The 21,255-nt window shown below is 36.6% G+C and overlaps 1 protein-coding gene across 1 annotated transcript; it reads left to right on the top strand.

Annotated features, from left to right (window-relative positions):
• The first annotated feature begins 13,667 nt into the window (after positions 1 to 13,667).
• On the top strand, positions 13,668 to 17,150 carry LOC148611499 (uncharacterized). Its single transcript, XM_088592094.1, has 3 exons — positions 13,668 to 13,749; positions 14,661 to 14,810; positions 15,217 to 17,150. The coding sequence occupies exons 1-3, from the start codon at positions 13,713 to 13,715 to the stop codon at positions 16,902 to 16,904; spliced, it is 1,875 nt and encodes a 624-aa protein (XP_088448220.1). The 5' UTR covers positions 13,668 to 13,712; the 3' UTR covers positions 16,905 to 17,150.
• Positions 17,151 to 21,255: the final 4,105 nt, after the last annotated feature.

The following is a 21,255-nucleotide window of genomic DNA, read 5'->3' on the forward strand; positions in this document are numbered from 1 at the left end:
ATCCCCAGCAGACAAACACAACGGTGTTTCATTTTGTTGGTAGGTTACATAAGGATGATTTTCGTTTGTATCCCAGGTAAAGAAAATTTATGGCAGGGTCAGTAGAACGAGAAAGGCCCTTTTGACTTTAGAGAATTTCTAAAGTATCGTCGATATCGGATGGAAAACCTTACGTGTTCCGAATAGACACCTACTCCAAAGGGAGATAAATGTTGACAAAATGTTGGTCCGCAAGTCGGGAATGTGTATTTGAATTTTTCTTTGACAATCAATATGTTAAATATAATTTCAATCGAAAAGCCCTCGGCAAAAACAACGAATTCATTATTAAGTCTGGCCATGATAGTAATATGAATAGCAATAACAAGGAGTCGCCTCGAATCAGCGAACAACGAAGTGACCGGTATGACACAACTCGTGATAAACAGCAATACGCGAATGGTGGACGGGGTTTCGAAACTACAATGAAAGACGTAGTGGTGGTTTCAACAATTAATGTGGCCGGCGCTAGTTAACTTGTGGGTTTTGGAACATCAATGAATGGAGCAAAGCCCCGTGCAGGTCCGGGTGTTAAAAGAATAGTCCTTCAGCAGCGCTAGGCTTGTCGTAAAAGGCTACTAAATAGTGCTCATAAACCTAGCCGGGGGCTAGGCGCTCTGTCCACAGACTAACTGGGAAGTGTGCCCCAGGTGGTGGAATGGGGTACCCCTGGCGTGTTACTTGCTGGGGTTGTCAGGCTATAATGCGGAAAACCTGACCGCAAACCATAGTGATGCACCGTGTTGGGAAAAATGCCACGTTCCTTGCACGTTAAAGAACCCTGCTGTGGTATTCGATAGGAGTAGGAACCTTGGCGCCTCGCCACAGGAGTGTAAATTGCCCGACCTTACCCATCCTTCCCTTTTTCTAGTGGCAATCAAAATTGTTTTACCCTATTATCCTTGAATCCCATCCCTTTTTTTTCATTTCATCATCATTTCATGTTCATTTTATCATCCATTTCATGTTCATCGTCTGAATGTAGCTGAAATATTGCTGCTCGGACGTTAAACCCCAACAACAACAACAACAACAATGCAGCAAAAATGTAAATAGTGACAAAAGTTTTGTTTGTTTGTTCGTTGGTGTTTAACATCCGAGCAGCAATATTTCAGCTATATTCAGACGATGAACATGAAATGGATGATAAAATGGAACATGAAATGAAAAAAAAGGATGGATCACAAGGATAATAGGGTCGACAAATTTTGGAAAAGGGGGGTGGGTAAGGTTGGGCAATTTAGCCTCCTGTGGCGGAGCGCAAAGGTTCCTACTCCTATCGAATACCACAGCAGGGTTCTTTAAAGTGCGAGGAACGTGGCATCTTTCCCAACACGGTGCACCACTATGGTTTGCGGTCAGGTTTTCCGTATTCTGGCCTGACAACCCCAGCATGCAACACGCCAGGGGTACCCCATTCCACCACCTGGGGCACACATCCCAGTTGCTCTGTGGGCAGAGCGCCTAGCCCCCGGCTAGGTTTCTGAGCACTATTTAGTCGCCTTATACGACAAGCTTAGCGCTGCTGCAGGCCTATTCTTTTAACACCCGGACCTGCACGGGGCAATAGTGACAAAAGCCTTTTATTAGAGTCGTGTATTACCGATCGTAATCTACATATATTAGGGCTTGCGGAAACTCATCTGATTGGTCAAGCTGGAATCGATGTCAGGAAGGGAGGTCTGATGTTGACTACTGCATTGTACCATATGAACAACTAAAACTTTTTGACAATTTTGAAGTTGTTCGTGCTCAACATGTGATTGAGAGTATCTATAACGTCGGCGAGTTTGATCCTAGGCATGTCCCAGACCACTCTCTTTTATGTTGGACATTTGACGTTAACGTCTCTAAACACCATTCTGATATGTGCAACAGGAAGGAACCGGTTAACACGGACGTTAAATTTGACACTCGAAATATACCGAATGACTGGATGACGGATGCTGAGGATGTCACAAAGTTAAACGAACTCATTCGTAACTTAGCACAGTCTGAAGTAAATCAATTGGAATTGGACAATAAATACGAAGATCTTGTAACGATAATCCATGATGAAATGAACTCTGAACTAAAGAGGCGCAAAGTTAAATGTGTGGACGGCGGGAGTAACAAACGTATCACAACTTGTATGCCAGAGCTTGTCGTAACTACGCAGACTTCGTACAATTAGGGTTCTGGAACAGGGTAATGTTGCTACAAGATTGATATCATCACTACATAAGTTCTACGGTCATCATGAACTCGTGGATCGTTACGGTGTAACCATCTGTACCATGAAAAATGATCACCATCATGAAGACCGATGTATCACATCCATAATAGTATGTCTCTTCCATATTAAACCAGATATTACATGAACAACTCTACTTCTATTGTTGTACCTGATTCATATTTACTGGTTTTTTTTCTGCCTCTTTTTCGAATTTTAATTGAATTACGATTTAAGTATTATCCCATTAGCACAGTTATTCTTGCTTTTCCTTATCACAGATGATGATCATCCGCAGTTTTTACCAATTTTTTTTTATAATGATGATCATTGGTGGTTCCATTGCCTTGTAATCAATAAAAATTGCACAAGAAAACACTTATCTTAGTTTGCACTGTTGAGAATTTCCATGTAAATATATGTGCTATACTGAGTAAATCAAGTCGTTCTTATGAAGGCTGGGTTAAGTAGATTTTTGTGAATAAATATTACGAAGCCTTAAAAGAGCAACACGCATATGCGTCAAAAATGTTAGTTGATTCGCGACCAAGTTTGCCTACCGCACAACCCAACCCATCATGACAAAACTTTCACATTTTCTAACGGACATTTGATCGAAAGCGTCTTTTGTTATCTCTGAGGCTTCGTCCGTGAAGTTTTCAAAATCATATCTGAGACCCATACAAATATAGTGTCTAATGCAGTAACAACGGCATTGGCGTTTGACCTACTGAGCACGAAGCAAATTAACACTGTCTTTGTAGCTTTAAGTGTCAGTCGCGGTAAAAAAAATCCAAAAGTGGGTGAAACATGGTATGAAAAAAAAAAACATTTTGGAAGTATAATTTGACTATTTTCATCATAAGAATGAAGGGGAAAAGACAATATTTTCCATATCATGTTGGTGCATTGAGTTATAATGTCATTGAAAGGCACTTAAAATTTCAGAGGTGGATAACTCTGTCAAAAACCTCATCCTCTAATATTCTATTGGAAAATTTCTGAGCAAAGCCAGTAATGCAGAGATTAAATAACGGTCTTTCCAAATAGAGATGGTATCCTTGAGTGATATTACACCGTCAGATCAGTGGGGGTTTGAGATGCATGTTTCTGATTTTTTCCATTTTGCCTGATTCCATGCTACACACTGGGGTCGTCAGGCCATAATACGGAAAACCTGACCACAAACCATAGTGGTGCAACGTGTTGATAAAGATGCCACGTTCATCGGCCGTTAAAAAACCCTACCATGAAAGGAGTAAGAACCTTCGCGCTCCGTCACAAGAGACAAAATCGCCCGGCTTTATCCAATCCTCCATATTTTCTTGTAAAAATTCGTAGGTGTATTTCTGAGAACCAGTTAAGGTGTGCGGGAAAACATTTTTTATTGTCAATAATGATAAAAAAATAATTGATGAAATATTTGATTTCGATCATAATATAAACTTATGCATAGCATTTTGTGTGTTATGATCAATTTTGAAAAAATAGTCTTATTTGGCAGCATGATAAAAAAGAAACTATACGGTTTCATTACAATTTTAATATAAAATCTAAAAATTGCATATTTTCCACGTTTTGTGGTCACAAATAAATTTAAGGCTTTTTTGTTAGTCTAAATATCGGCAAGCAAAAACTACCATCTAGCAGAGGTAAAATTCAAATACGTCATATTCCCCAAAATTGTTCTGAACGTAAAACAGGAGACAAAGACGATATACATACACAATTAAAATAAAATAAAATAAAAACTGAAGATGTCACACAACCGGGAATGACATCACGTTCTCCGGAAGCCGGAAGGGTAAGTATGTCCTGCTCTGCTAGCAGCAACCGTCACATTGCCGGTAGTAGGTCTAGCAACAACGATTTCAAACGTCCTGTGTTGTCTATGTACAAATTAAGGTCTATGTGTGAGAATAAAACAGGACGTTCAAATCGAAACTTTATGACAAACGTGATGTTTTTTTTTACTTCCCAATATTAAACTTCCCGTGGAGGTACTTACTGTTTTGTCTTCAAGGTATACGCTGGAGCATTTGTTGCGTTTCTTTTTGATTTATTGCGTGTTTTGTTTATTTCTTTTTGCCATTTTTAAATGTTCCGGTCTTCTTTTCATCGTTACAGCATCAATATTAGGAATACAAATTGCCCTTGATTTTTCCCACTGTTTAGCGGCTCTCTTTCGTTTACATGTTGCAACATTAGAACATCAGCATTTAGCTAAACCAGTTATGATTCCTGAAAAAATTGTGTTTTTATTGCGTGGACCGAAAGATGTTATGTTTGCATTAATAGTATATTCGATTATGGTCGCTTTATTTCTATCAGTTGAAGTATATAAGGTTTTTGTTTCGCAGAATATTGGGGTCGGTTTGTTGTTTTTCAACTTTGTGTTACGAGTAGCACATTTCTTGGAACATTTTCTATCATTTTCCTCATTGCATTTCTTAGTTTTTGTGGCCTCCATTTTGTTTTATATTTTTCTCTTGGGTCTATGAAGTATCTCCAGAGGACACAACTATAGATATATTTTTGTTGTGTATATTATGCTTCTTTTCCATAGGAAGAACCGAAAATATTTGTAAGGATATATTCCAACAAAACAATGGTTTACATGACATGAGCAGGTCGCAGCACGCCAATGGAAAGGTCAGAAATGGTAAATCGCAGATCATAGTCAGGTTCCTTTCCTACAGAACTGGTCAAGCAATTTGCACGAGCAAGAAGGCACTAAAAATGACGTGGATAGGACATTTATTACAGAAAACCTTACAAAATGTAGAACAGACTTAGTCAAGAGCCTAGCGAATTTTAAAAAAGACAAGTTGATTGAGGCATACTGGACTTCTTGCCAAAGTCACTACTGATGGGTGAAAGATATTAATGAACAATTTTAATGACCTCAATGACCTTATAAATAGTGTCAGTAGTTCCCAAATAGTCCAAAGCCAAGTCGAGGTGGAATTGTCGGGTGTTTAAGACAAATTACCTTTACAGAAAATCCATTTTTTATTAACTGAAACGTTTTATTTGTTCGTATTGCATGCTTATTATTTTATTTCCTTCCTCAGATTGTCAACTTATATACCTACATGTAAGCCAATGATGATTATGTTATCCAAATCATTGATTGACCCGTGTACAAATTTCACTAAGTTGGGAAATCCCCTTCAGCCAATTAGTAGGCTTCAATTACAAGCTTAGCGCTGCTGCAGGCCTATTCTTTTAACACCCGGACATTGTACAAACATCAATTACAAAACCCCCGTGCAGGTCCGGGTGTTAAAAGAATAGGCCTGCAGCACAAACATCAATTACAAAACCCCCGTGCAGGTCCGGGTGTTAAAAGAATAGGCCTGCAGCAGCGCTAAGCTTGTCGTGAAAGGCGACTAAATAGTGCTCAGAACCATAGCCGGGGGCTAGAGCGTTCTGCCCACAGAGCAACTGGGATGTGTGCCCCAGGTGGTGGAATGGGGTACCCCTGGCGTGTTACATGCTGGGGTTATCAGGCTATAATACGGAAAACCTGATCGCAAACCATAGTGGTGCACAGTGTTGGGAAAGATGCCACGTTCCTTGCACGTTAAAGAACCCTACTGTGGTATTCTTCCGGAGTAGGAACCACAGGGCTCCGCCACAGGAGGCTAAAAAATTGCCCGACCCTACCCACCTCTCCCTATTTCCAGTGGCAATCAAAATTTGTCGACCCTACTGTCCTTGTGTCCCATCTCGTTTTTCATTTCATCATCATTTCATGTTCATTTTATCATCCATTTCATGTTCATCGTCTGAATATAGCTGAAATATTGCTGCTCGGACATTAAACCCCAACAAACAAACAAAACAAATCAATTACAAAAAATGATTTTTTTTCCCTTAATGGTGTTAATTACAGATAAATGTTGAATTAAAATTTGTATTAGACATGCATGATCTAGCAAGGAGAATTCATGCCCTATCTTAATACTTGCAAATTTTGTATGCTATCCCCCTTTTTTTATTTATTTCGTTCTCATTTCCACATACACATAATTTAAAAGTGTCTTATAATTCTTTTAAACAAATGGTTACCTTTGAGTATCGAAAAAATTAGATATGCAAGCCACGCTATTAAACACATGTAATTGACACTTCTAGTATGCAAGCAGTAAGTTATGTAAAGTTATCTATTTATATTTTTTTTTTCATAAAAATGTATCTAATTGATCCTATTATTTTAATTCTTTTTAGTTCAACAGTACCATTATTTTGCTGTTGTTTACTATTTTAACCCTGATTAAGCCTTAATTTAAGAGTTTAAATTCTGAAAGAGAACTTCATTGAGTATGTACATGCACAGCGCAATGCAATAACTTCAGCTTTGTTGTTATTATTATTATAGTTTTCTTTTTTTGCTCTTCTATTTTATTTTAGAATATTGAAATTAATACAATTCACATTTCATATTACTATAAAAATTGTAAATCCCAAGTACACAATGCAGTTAGCAATTTCCAAAATCATAACCTCCATGTTTTTTTAATAAATGTAACAGTATGTTTTCTTTTGTTATTTTCCTCTTTATTCTCAATTACCTCTTTAGATGTTGTTGTGGTGGCGATTATTTAACACACGTAAAACATCTTTTTTATAAGATCTGCACACCTGGCTCTTCACCCCCCTTTTTATAAATGGCAGGTATTGATCTTGTGAGCTATAGAGCAGCCATAGTTCTCTTTAACAACAGGAAAGTAGCTTTTTGTACATTCGACACCATCAAATTTACCATACAATAGTATATTGATGACGAACTTACAGTGCACGTTACTCACATTAGGTCTATTCGTTCTTCAGTCAGTAAACCCGAACATTGACATAGTTTTTTCTGCTTTTTGTTCTCCATTATATTTTATTAATGAGTAATATTGAACCTAATCCAGGGCCTGACATCAACAACTCCTTTTCCAACATTCACGATAAATCCATTTCATTATGCAGCATTAATATTAAGAGTATGCGAAACAAACTTGAATTCCTGAACACATTTTGTGAAGAATTTGATATATTAACAGTCACCGAAACTCATTTAGATCCCAGTGTAAAATACATTCATCTTAAATCTTTTTCAAACACTATAATTCGCCGAGATCGCAATAGCTTTGGTGGTGGTTTAGTTATCTATGTGAAAGAGCACATACGTGTACAAAGTGTAAATATTTTAGAAAACCAAACTGACGAAACGATTTGGGTTAAAATCAGTGCCAAGGGAAAGACATTTCTAATTTGTAATATATACCGTCCACTGGGAACGGAGTCTGATTTCTGGACACAATTAAATCATGCGTTAGGGACGAGCTATCAGTTGAAGGAAAACATTGTAATTACGGGCGATCTAAATTCTGACTTATTGGTGTCCAATAATATAATTAATACAATGTATGTTCAACTTGAACAATATTATATGTAAACCTACGCGTGTAACGGCTGCGAGTAATACTTCACTTGACCCGATTACACTGAGCGATACAATGAATTATAGTTTTTCTGATGTATTAGATATATCTCAAGATATTAGTTAACACAAAGCGGCTGTTGTTTTTATAGAATGTCCGTTAAATGGCCCGGGTCCTGTTCAGAGAACTGTTTGGTTATATGACAAAATGGACAAAGATAAATTTTCATACAAAATGGATGATTTAGATTGAAATGCACTCCTCAGAGACGAAGTAGATGTTGATGACATGGTTCGTGTATTTAATGATATTTTTCTCTCCGTCGCGAGGGAGTGTATTCCAACAAAAGTTGTAACAGTTCGGAAAAATGACAAACCCTGGGTTAACAATGACTTAAGAAGAGAAATACGAGTACGCGACCGTCTACGAAGGAAGGCAATTAAATCAAAGTTAGAGAAAGATGTATTAAGTTACAAGCAACAGAGAAATAAAGTTAATAATAAAAAGAAAATAGCAACAGAGCAATTTGAAAGTAATCTTGACAATTTTCTACGTTTTCGACGTTTTTGTCGTGTCTCCCATTTCACTTCTTTGTATATGTTTTCAATTTTTGTAAACACTGGTAATCTAGTTACAATTCTTGCCGCCTCCGTTTGTCTTTGCTCTAATTTTCCAACGATTGAAGCATTCCAATTGTCCCATACTTCAGGGGCATATTCTAATAATGGTCGAATATAAGATAAATATGGTTTTTCTAAAATGTTACGATTACATGCTGGGGTTATCAGGCTATAATACGGAAAACCTGTCCGCTAACCATAGTGATGCACCGTGTTTGGAAAGATGCCACGTTCCACGCACGTTAAAGAACTCTACTGTGGTATTCTCCCGGAGTAGGAACCATAGGGCTCGGCCACATGAGGCTAAATTGCCCGACCCTACCCACCTTTCCCTATTTCCAGTGGCAATCAAAATTTGTCGACCCCATTGTCCTTGTGTCCCATCCCTTTTTCATTTCATCATCATTTCATGTTTATTTTATCATCAATTTCATGTTCATCGTCTGAATATAGCTGAAATATTGCTGCTCGGACGTTAAACCTCAACAAACAAACAAACAGCATCTTAACGTATTACGAAAATTGAAATTTCAGCTGAATCGTAACATTTTAGAAAAACTATATTTATCTTATATTCGACCATTATTAGAATATGCCCCTGAAGTATGGGACAATTGGAATACTTCAGTCGTTGGAAAATTAGAGCAAAGCCAAACGGAGGCGGCAAGAATTGTAACTAGATTACCAGTGTTTACAAAAATTGAAAACATATACAAAGAAGTGAAATGGGAGACACGACAAAAACGCCGAAAACGTAGAAAATGACAAATGCTCTACAATATCGAACAAAAGCATTCCCCTGAATATTTGTGTAATCTTGTTCCACCTAAGCTACATTCTATTTCTAACTATCCATTGCGAAACATGGATGACATTTTATTGCCGTATTGTAGATTGTCTGTTACGAGGGAATCCTTCCTTCCAGCTACTGTTAAGGAATGGAACAATCTCGACATTACAATAAGAAAGATAGATTCAGTATCCAAATTTAAGTCGGTTTTAACTAGGAATAAGGACCGATCCATTGTACCAAAATATTTTTCATACGGGCCTGGAAAGCTAAACATACTGATAATCCAACTAAGATATTCTGAATCGTTTCTGAATTATGACCTGCACTGAGTAAATATCATCACTGATCCGCTATGTAGATGTGGTACTAACATGGAAGATGTTGACCACTACCTCTTTCATTGTCCTTTATATATAGTCCAAAGACAAACTTTGTTTAAGAATTTAAGCTGGCTCTGTGATACTTATCCACTTAACGAAAACATTTTACTATATTGAAGCCCTGAATTAACATATGAAGAAAACATTTGTATTTTCCAGCAGGTTTATCAGTATATAAAAGGGTCAAAAAGATTTCTTGTATGATTTGTGAATACAGTTGATATTTTTTTGTGTTTTTGCTGTGTTGTAGATCGTCACCATCACTTCCCCTTCCCCAAACTAATTTTCTCTCCAGTTGACTTTTAGTAACACTCATTACAGTATTGTATAGTTCATATATTGTTCTAGCATGCTCTCTTACTCTATATGTATGTATTGTATTTAGGAAAGGACTAAATAAGTATGATTTACTTTTCTCCAATCCATTTTGTTTTTACCAAATAAAATATGTTTAAGCTAAAAGAATAAAGAATAGGCCTGCAGCAACGCTAAACTTGTCGTAAAAGGCGACTAAATAGTGCTCAGAAACATAGCAACTGGGTTGTGTGCCCCAGGTGGTGGAATAGGGTACCCCTGTCGTGTTTCATGCTGGAGTTGTCGATAAATTTTGATTGCCACAAGATAAAAGGGAGGGATGGGTAAGGTCGGGCAATTTAGCCTCCTGTGGCAGAACGCAAAAGTTCCTACTCCTATCGAATTCCACAGCAGGGTTCTTTAATGTGCGAGGAACGTGGCATCTTTCCCAACACGGTGTACCACTATGGTTTGCGGTCAGGTTTTCCGTATTATAGCCTGACAATCCAAGCATGTAACACGCCAGGGGTACCCCATTCCACCACCTGGGACACACATCCCAGTTGCTCTGTGGGCAGAGCGCCTGCCCCCGGCTAGGTTTCTGAGCAATATTTAGTCGCCTTTTACGACAAGCTTAGCGCTGCTGCAGGCCTATTCTTTTAACACCCGGACCTGCACGGGGCTAAAAAATTCGCGAAGATCTTATGGAGACAATCAGTTCAAGATTATAATCAGAATATAATAGCATTAAAACCTATGATTTTTGAACAGTGTAAACTTCTTTTCCCCATACTCAGTTAAAATCCCGACTAGAAAACATTATACATCGTTGTTTTTTTTTTTTAAAGATAGTACACCTAGATACAAATATATCGTTCTTGGTAGAGATTCCTCATACTTTGTAGGAAATAACTCCAAATCATCTTCCAAATATAAAGAAGATGTTTAAAAATGATGGATTTTTAATCGACAACATATTTGTCCAGTGTGGTGGACGCGTTATTCAACAAAGGTCGGCATCCCAATGGGAAGAAATTGTGCTCCTCTACTTGCTGACCTATTCCTTCACTGTTATGAGGCTGACTTTATAGCTGATCTGATCCGAAAGAAAGAATATCGTTTAGTTAGATCGTTTAATCTCAGTTTCCGCTATATACATGACGTATTATCTTTAAACAGTCCTAACTTTGGGGATTTGATACATCGCATCTACACCCCCCCCCCCAAAAAAAAACAAAAAAACTTGAGATAAAGGATACTACAGACACTGTGAAGTCAGCCTCATATCTTGACCTATACTTAGAGTTCGATGGTAAGGGAACACTATTGACCAAACTTTACGACAAACGTGATAACTTTTCATTCAGAATTTTCAACTTTCCTTTCATCTGTGGCAACATTTCTTCAGGGAACCAAAGTTAAAGTGATAATCAAAAGAATGTAATCTAGAGACAAAGACCCGACATGGAAAACAGACATACACAACAAAGAACATTAAGTAACTAAAATCATACATACAAAGTAACAAAAGTAAATGAGCAACTCGGACTCCAATAAAAACTGGGAGCATGGACCAGGTGTACCGGTAGGGCAAGCGTCCTCTGCTTTTCTAGAAACACCTGCCTAGTTGCTCATAAAAAGTCGAGCCCGGGGTGGACGAAATAGGAAAGGAAACCTATGACACGTTGAACAAATCAGTATTCAAGGAGTAACAAAAAATTAGCAGCACTAGAATCCAATAAGTAGGAAGATCTCAATTCAAATATTAATCGTATATTCCAATGTTAGAAAAACATCTATTGTAAAGAAACTCGGCAAAATGGAATTTGATGAACGACCGTGGCAAATATTTTAAGTCATAAATCCAAACTGAAGATCTCGCTGATTCTGTACTAGTACTTTTAACTAAACGGGTACTCGTATTTATGCAGTTTAAATTTTATGCATGTTTCTGTGTTTTGGTGAGCATATGAATATTGGCAAATAAATGCCGAAGCGTCAGCAGTGGGATGATTCAAATACGTCAAAATCCATAGACATAGTCTAAAAGTCTAATTTAAAAAAAAATTTTCAGACCAATGTAAAATTGGATTTTTTTTTCACTTTCAGCAAATATTTTAATTTTTTATTGAGAAACTAATCTATTTGTTTTGGTTTTTTTTTAATTTCCTGAAATGTATGCTTTTTGATCTCTGCAAGAGCAATATCCCAGCGTATGCTTGTAGGAAAGCTCGAGCAGTTTTAAAATGTGGTAGACCAGAAAAACAAAACAAAGTTCAAACTGACAACATTTCCCGCTTCCTCGTAAAAAAACAACAGATAAATAAACCGTTAAAAAAATGTTTATGTTCCGCCATTGTCTTGCATTGCTTGGAAGACTACGTTTTAGACATTTACAATATTTTCCTTCATTTCTAGTGAAAATCACATGTTGTGATCTACTTTTTTGTTTTTTTCTTTTGAAATATTAAAGTGTTATGTTTTTCTTTCAGTTTTGTGTTTGGTATTTATTGGTTTTGTGTTCAGTTCATATCCAATCATTAAATCTATGGTACAATCATTTAGTATATTACAAAGGCTAGGTGAGAAAAAAAAATAATCAAGAGATTACAAATCGACAGCCTAAGGCGACCTATATATCTTCAATGAACGGTAGCTGCAAATCAGATAAAACAACCAACATGCATATATACAAACGCCTATAAAGCACGCAAAAAATTAAAATAAAAAAAACATGAGTAACATGGACCCCTATAGAAAATAAAATAAAAAAAGTTAATACATGGTAAATATAATAACTATATTTAATGCACTGAACACACTTCTTCATTTTCTTCTTTTCCATTTCTTCTTCCTCTTCTTCTTTTTCATTTTCTTCTTCCTCCTCCTCTTCTTTTTTTTCTCATATTTTTCAAATTTTTTTTTTTTAAATTCTGAATTTTTTTTCAGCTCTTTTCAAAATATTTTTATTTTTTTTAATCAAAATTTGAATTAATATTTTTTTTGAAAAAAAAATCCCAGCAACCCCCCCCCCCACCCCCAATCATAAAAAAATGGTTCGTGCCTAACTAAAATCTGAAATTCTGTTTTAAGACCCACTACAGTCTTACAGAATAGATAAAATTTGAAACAAATGGGGTCTCGTTAGCGTGGCATCACTTGCAGGTTATTGTTGCAAAGCGTTAATGTCTACAAATCCATTTTCCACGGTATACGACATTTCAGGTAAAGGACGAAATCTTTTTCACAGCTGACTAGTTGGTTGTTTAATGCCGAAAAAAGAAAACTTAATACACTGCCTTTACGCCGATGAAGTATCTGAATGAGTTAAGATCAAGAATACCTACAAATACCAAGCTAGAAATATGGATTTGCCACTTCTAAATGAAGAAGTGAAAAAAAATCTGTATGGGGTTTCGGAGTTTTAAGATATAATCTAACGACCTATAGCAGTAACTCGAGAAACGGTTATTAAATACCATATAAAAACACTATACGTGAAAAATAAGGGAAAAAACATATATGTCAAATTTAGAGTCAAATGGAGTCAAGAATCTTGTTAAACATTCAAGATATTGATATGTTGAATTGAAGTACTTTTATACTAAAATAAGTTTTGGATTTTTACTTATTGATAATTATCATGTACAAGAAAACATAAACAAATGCTAGTGCCAATTTATAATTGGCCCATTTAATAAGTTTTTGGCGGAAATTTAAATATCAAAAAGGATTTTAATCTATTCTATTATTTATTATACCAATGTTATACAGCATATAGGTCAATTGATATGACATAATCCTCAGTATGTTTTAATGAAGGAAAAATATTTGTAAGACATATTTCGTCTTGTTTATTTATAGACTTCGGAAATTTTAACATTATCCAAGGTTTATTTTTACTCCTTACATTACAACCAGACAATATTAAAAGACGTTATGGAGTGTTTTAACCAATTACATGGCGTTTTGTGTAGTAAGTTCTACGTAACCAATTGATTATAACAAATTGTTTGGCAATTTGAGTATTTTTTTGTTAAACGATTAAGGTCGGTGTTTTTTGTTTGTACTTTTTGAAGTTGTTAAATAAGAAATACAAGTATTTTGTTTTATTTTAGCCCCGTGCAGGTCCGGGTGTAAAAAAGAATAGGCCTGCTGCAGCGCTAAGCTTGTCGTAAAAGGCGACTAAATAGTGCTCAGAAACCTAGACGTGGGCCAGGCGCTCTGCCCACAGAGCAACTGGGATGTGTGTCCCAGGTGGTGGAATGGGGTACCCCTAGCGTGTTACATGCTGGGGTTGTCAGGCTACAATACGGAAAACCTGACCGCAAACCATGGTGGTGCACCGTGTTGGGAAAGATGCCACGTTTCTCGCACGTTAAAGAACCCTGCTGTGGTATTATATCGGAGTAGGAACCATAGGGCTCCGCCACATGAGGCTAAATTGCCCGACCATACCCATCCCTCCCTTTTTTTTCTAGTGGCAATCTAAATTTGTCGACCCTATTATCCTTGTGTCCCATCCCTTTTTTTCATTTCATCATCATTTCATGTTCATCGCCTGAATATAGCTGAAATATTGCTGCTCGGACGTTAAACCCCAACAATCAATCATAAAAATCTCTATCTTTCATAAATATATGGACAGCCTGCAATCAAAACAATTTTCACAACACAAATCTAGAATCTTAATTTCTTATTGTACATATCGGACGTAAACTCATTCGGGTACTGAATAATCCATTATAATTGAACCTGAGTGGCTAGTAATGTCTTGATCCATTCTATCAACCGCTTATCCAGTATGGAAACTGATAATACCCAATTCGGTTATGAGATATGAGCCAGGATCAAAAGCTTATGTTTGTTTTCATTTCCAATCTACAGGGTTCTTCACAAATATGGCATCATTGATATCGAGAAATTATCCATGGTACCGTGGAATAATGCAGCGACTACCGTTTCTTTTTATGTTAGAAGTGGTTCTTCGTCTGAATGCTTTGAAGACCTTAGCAAAGGAGTATACTTTTTTGACGTGTAAGTATTAATTGCAAATACATTGGAGTTCAAACATTTTTGCTTTAGCTTTTCACATTTAATTCTTTGACTTGAATGAAGAAACACAGAATACTAGCGTCAGAAATGGTTAAATAAATTAGCGCGCTATTCCAAAAATCAATGTTTTTTTTTATAACTAACAAAATATACTTTTGGATAGCAATGGTAAACAAATGATGATTAATTTCCTTAAGTAACCACAATAACTAGTCTTAAATAACCTTAGTAGCACCACTCTTCCCAAGAACAGATCAAACCTAGATTTTCTACGTACTAATTTCGCATACTTTTTAAAACTTTGTATCCGTCGACACCAAATGTCATAATTTGAATAATAGCTCCCTCCCTTTAATAAATTATCACAGGTACTGCATGTTTGTTACAGATATGATAATTGGAGTGTGTGTTCTGTGTACATTGCTCAACGACAGTCATCTTGACAAAGTCTGGACAGTAATAACTTGTTTTCTGTTAATGGTTGCAGTTTTACCAAGATCTAACGAGAAATTTGACTTGAAAATAACATGGGACATGGTTTGGTTATTTGGAATAAAAGAAGACGCTACATATTATAGCCATCTGTATACACGCGGAAGCAGTATATGTTTTATTGTATCTGCATCACTTTCAGGGATTCAAACTGTATGCTCTCTCTTTACGCACAAGAAACGTCATCTTTTTACGTTGATTACGTTATCAATGATAACTATTACTCTTTTCCAAATTGAATTATTTAACATTGTAATCCTGGGAGAACTAAAAAGTAAAGATATCATGTTAGCAATACGATTCATTAGTTGTATTTATACTATCATGCTTGCCTTTGATGTAGACCGTAGATTATTCGTCATCTTGCCTTTGATCCATTTCAAATTACTTTTGTACGATGATCTTTCTCTTCTGCACTTTGTAGGAGCTTTTATACTTTGGAAGTACTTCAATTCGGAAGATCTTCTTCCGCTATCATATTATAAAGATATTGACCTCAGTAATTGTATATTACCTAAACTGAAATATCTGATGAATCTACTGGGCATATATTCGGTAATTGTCGCTCTATGTTTGTTTGTTAACATGCATGAGGTTTTTCTAAAACTTGGAGTTGGTATGTTTTGTATTGTCCTAGTAACTGTAATGTGTAGCTCCTTTCTTGGAACGCTTTCTTTCATTTTTCTGTCTGCGATTTTTTTTTACGTAAATATTCACATTATAATGTATTTTCTTCTTGGACGTAACTATGACGTTTTACCCGAAGATTGTTTTGGACCATTTATTACTCTAAGTTTAATTTGTTTTCATTCCTTTGGAGAAAACTACGTTACTCATGGCATTGCTATATGCCTCGGTCTTTACCTTGCTGTTATAGAATTTCTGTATGTGATTCACACAAAATGTGAACCAACTTTGCTTGAGTTAGGTGCATCAGGTAGGCCAATAATATATTCCTTTAAAGTGATTTTTATATTTCTGGCTTTACTTACGCTTCCAGTTTATGCAATCTACAAATTTATTGGTTTAGATGTTGTACAGAACACAGATATATTTTTGAAATTAATGGTGATTGGGAATTGGTTGACTATTTCAATCGAAGCGTTAGGATCTTTACTTGTCTTTGCTCTCCTCATATACGATAGTTATAGATCCGAACCTCTCGATATGCTTGAAGATTACATGTACTATATTCGAATGATGACTGGAATGTGTCTCGTTGGAGCTGGAATGTACGCATGTTTCTTTGTTTTAAGGAACATATTCACATTACAATGGAAGTGGGTGAACCTCGTTATTCTATGTTTGAATACATTTGTAACCTATCAACGAATGACTGAACGTTTTGGCGAATATAAAAGGCGCAAGGCAGCTGTAAGGCGTCTTGCACTTCTTGCAGATGCAACTAAAGAACAACTTGAATCGTTTGAGGACGTTTGTGCTATATGTTTACGGGGTATGACATCTGCAAAGGTTACACCGTGTAGACATTTGTTTCACAGCTCATGTTTAAAGAAATGGACATATGTTAGAGAGACTTGTCCTTTATGTAACAAGACATTAGACAATACTCAGAATTTTTAGATGCTTCAGAGGTTTATATTTAATTTGATGCAGAATGGGAGAAACCAGCAGTGATAGTGATTATCTAGACTGTCGATATCAAAAATAACCTTTTTGTAATAATACTAACTGTTACTTAAACATGTTCATACTAAAAATGTTTCATATATAGTATGGTTAAAGATGGGTTTATATTTTTTAGATTTAATCACATGGGTTTGTAGTTTATGTTTATATACATGTAGATATAGCGAGTTAACTTGTGTACACATTGGCTCATTGTTTTTTATTTCTGTACCCTAATTGTTGATGTGTTGAGTTAATTGCAAGCTAAATTCAAAACATGGTAATTTCAAACATCCCCAAAATTATCCAAATTAGTTTCTATTCAAATGTTAAGAATGCATTTAATGGAATCTAAGTAGGTAAATGTAAAGGACTAATCAAGGAAACCAAGATTCTAGCTCAATCAAACGAATGCAATCCAGGGAAAAACTAGGCAGGGATATCAAACACACACAACAGAGAACATGAAATAACACGTACAACAGAAATACTAGTAAATGAGCAACGCAGACTCCACTACAAACTGGGATCATGCACAAGGTATGAAGAGTATAAACCGGACTTAATTTGGTTTTAGAACTCTACCCATGTAGAAATAATAAATTATTTCTAGTTTTAACTAATTTCGTCAAACAAATAAAAGCTTGAATGCCAGTCTCTGTAAGAATCAGGCAGTAGGTGAGACGTATAATAAAGTACACTATTTGCACCATCATAATCAAGGAAAAAAGACAAGATTTTTCATTTCATTTTGGTAACGTGATTTATAATTTCATTGAAATACACTTAAAGTGAAAATTTAAAGAGCAGATAACTCTCTTAAAACCTTTTGAGTAAATACAGTGATACTGAGATCAAATAGTGGACTTTTCAAGTAGAGATCACTATCAATCAAATATATTGTCAGATCGGTGGGTTTTTGACATGCACGTTTCTGATTCTTCCAAAAACATAACATTTTAAATACTGTAGATTTGACAGCTAACATTTTGAATTTTCGTATCTTTAGACAATCGTGATAACGCAAAATATCCTTATAATTTATTACGTTTCAATTTGCATTTTTTTTAATTGTTAGAGGAAATATTAAATGTAAATGATAAATAATCTTGAACTTCTTTCACAGGAAAATTAAAACCAACTTTAAGCAAGGTGTTGCTGGCAACCATCGTTCTAAGAATATCACACCCAACCGTTTTATTCAAACCTTGAAAAAGGTAACGCGGCACAAATCATCTTGCAAAAGTATTATACCAAATATCTAAGCATTCTCTCCAACGATAAAATACTTTAAAGTTAAATCTTATCTTATATATTTGTACATAGATTTGCCTAATAATTTCGCCCCGTGCAGGTCCGGGTGTTAAAAGAATAGGCCTGCAGCAGCGCTAAGCTTGTCGTAAAAGGCGACTAAATGGTGCTCAGAACTCTAGCCGGGGGCTAGGCGCTCTGCCCACAGAGCAACTGGGATGTGTGCCTCAGGTAGTGGAATGGGGTACCCCTAGCGTGTAACATGCTGGGGTTGTCAGGCTATAATGCGGAAAACCTGACCGCAAACCATAGTGGTGCACCGTGTTGGGAAAGATGCCACGTTCCTCGCACGTTAATGAACCCCACTGTGGTATTCTCCCGGAGTAGGAACCATAGGGTTCCGCCACAGGAGGCTAAATTGCCCGATCCTACCCACCTCTCCCTATTTCCAGTCGCAATCAAAATTTGTCGACCCCATTGTCCTTGTGTCCCATCCCTTTTTTCATTTCATCATCATTTCATGTTCATTTTATCATCCATTTCATGTTCATTGTCTGTATATAGCTAAAATATTGCTGCTCGGACGTTAAACCCCAACAAACAAACAAACAAAAAGCCCAATAATTTCAAAGATTAACTTCATTGAATATACTTAAAAAATTTAATGTAAAAACATAGGTCACCGACTTTGACTTTGAAATAATAGAGCCTTCATATAAGCAACTTTCACAGCCGGAAAAATTCCCCGCCGCTCATCTCTCCTTCTAAAATATTCCTTTTTAATTAATGTTTGTTAATTTACCTTACAGTTTGTCAAAAAAATAATTTGAATATGTAGTTTTCGTCATTTTAAGTGCTATTAGTTAATTGAAAATACAGATATCTTTATGATTTTGAAAGATTACAGAAAAAATCCATTCTTAAATGTACAAAAACAAAAAGCAAACATATTTATTTCTGTGTTTTGTCATATTTGCAATTACAAGTTCCGGGTTATATACCAAATACACATCAATAACATGATACATTATATTAGTTCAATGGAGAAAAACGGTGTTTATTGTAAATAATAGGCATTTCGTAAAAGATTACTCGCATACAAAGGTTTTGAAACATGTGTATTAAACCTCTTGTTGTGCTATTTATTTTAAGACTATTTAAATCCATTGACTATGCCGTAAAAAAACTTAAAATCTCAAGATCTTTAAAACTTAAACTTTGGTCACTTAAAGATATTCGTATTTATTCACTTTGTTACTTTAACGTACCATTCCATATGAAATCAGAAACTGCATATGGTAAAGAGGATTCATAGTGTAGAAAACAATGCTTTTTGGGCTACATACGCTATATTTTTACATAACGATAGTCCTGTCTATATTCAGGTGTGTACTTTTGATTAAGCATGCTTTCATCTCTAACTAAAATTAACAAATTAAAACGATAGCAATTCGAAAATGCCAATTTTATGATACTAAGTCTGGTTCAAGGTCCCAAACAGTGTCTGACGTACAAAATTCACTGTAGACGCCGCAGCCAGCCCTCTCAGAAAATGCAAGGATCTAGCTAAGTCGGACAATATGAATGATTCCTCGCTAGTTTTCCAATTGTCAAACAACGTATGATTTGAATAACACCCGAGAATTTTAAAAGGCCTTTCTGCAGCGGTAAGTAAGATTGTTTGTTTGTTGGGGTTTAACGCCCGAGCAGCAATATTTCAGCTATATTCAGGCGATGAACATGAAGTGGATGATAAAAAAATGAACATGAAATGATGATGAAATGAAAAATGAGACGGTCACAAGGACGATGAGGTCGGGAAATTTTGATTGCCACTGGAAATGGGGAGAAGTGGGTAGGATCGGACAATTTACCCTCCTATGACGGAGCCCTATGGTTCCTACTCCGATATAATACCACAGTAGGGTTTTTTAACGTGCGAGGAACGTGGCTTCTTTCCCAACACGGTGCACCACTATGGTTTGCGGTCAGGTTTTCCGTATTATTGCCTGACAACCCCAGCATGTGACACGCCAGGGGTACCCCATTCAACCACCTGGGACGCACAACCCAATTGCTCTGTGGGCAAAGCGCCCTAGTCCCCGGCTAGGGTTCTGCGCACTATTTAGTCGCCTTTTACGACAAGCTTAGCGCTGCTGTTGGCCTATTCTTTTGACATCCAGACCTGCTCGGGGCCGGTAAGTAAGAGAGGAAACGAACGTCTGCCGCTGCGTGGAGCTTGAGTCTGGTTATGTGGTCTGTTACTGTTTCTGAATTAGAAATAAAACTGAATTTGATGGATTTTTGACATGCACGAATCACTTCCTGTCTGAATTTTGTAAAGACTGGTACTTGACAGTAGTGTGAATTAAATGTATTTAAACACAATATTTTAAGATTTGATTTCGCCCCGTGTAGGTCCGGGTGTTAAAAGAATAGGACTGCAGCAGCGCTAAGCTTGTCGTAAAATAGCCGGGGGCTAGGTGCTCTGCCCACAGAGCAGCTGGGATGTGTGTCCCTGGGATTTTATATGCTGGGTTTCTCAGGCTACGGAAAACCTGACCGCAAACAACAGTGGTGTCCCACTTTGGTACATAGAATGGGATTGGTCTGTTTTTTCTTTATTGGAAGTAACGCGAAATACAAGATTTGTTTGTTTGTTTGTTGGGGTTTAACGTCCGAGCAGCAATATTTCAGCTATATTCAGACAATGAACATGAAATGGATGATAAAATGAACATGAAATGAAAAAAAAGAAAGGATGGGTCACAAGGATAATAGGGTCGACAAATTTTGATTGCCACTGGAAAAAGGGGGGATGGGTAAGGTTGGGCAATTTAGCCTCCTGTGGCGGAGCGCAAAGGTTCCTACTCTTATCGAATACCACAGCAGGGTTCTTTAACGTGCGAGGAACGTGGCATCTTTCCCAACACGGTGCACCACTATGGTTTGCGGTCAGGTTTTCCGTATTATAGCCTGACAACCCCAGCATGTAACACGCCAGGGGTACCCCATTCCACCACCTGGGGCACACATCCCAGTTGCTCTGTGGGCA

This window comes from Perna viridis, chromosome 7, assembly GCF_037379345.1.
Source record: "Perna viridis isolate PV_CMFRI_1.1 ecotype Kerala chromosome 7, ASM3737934v1, whole genome shotgun sequence".
NCBI lineage: Eukaryota > Metazoa > Mollusca > Bivalvia > Mytilida > Mytilidae > Perna > Perna viridis.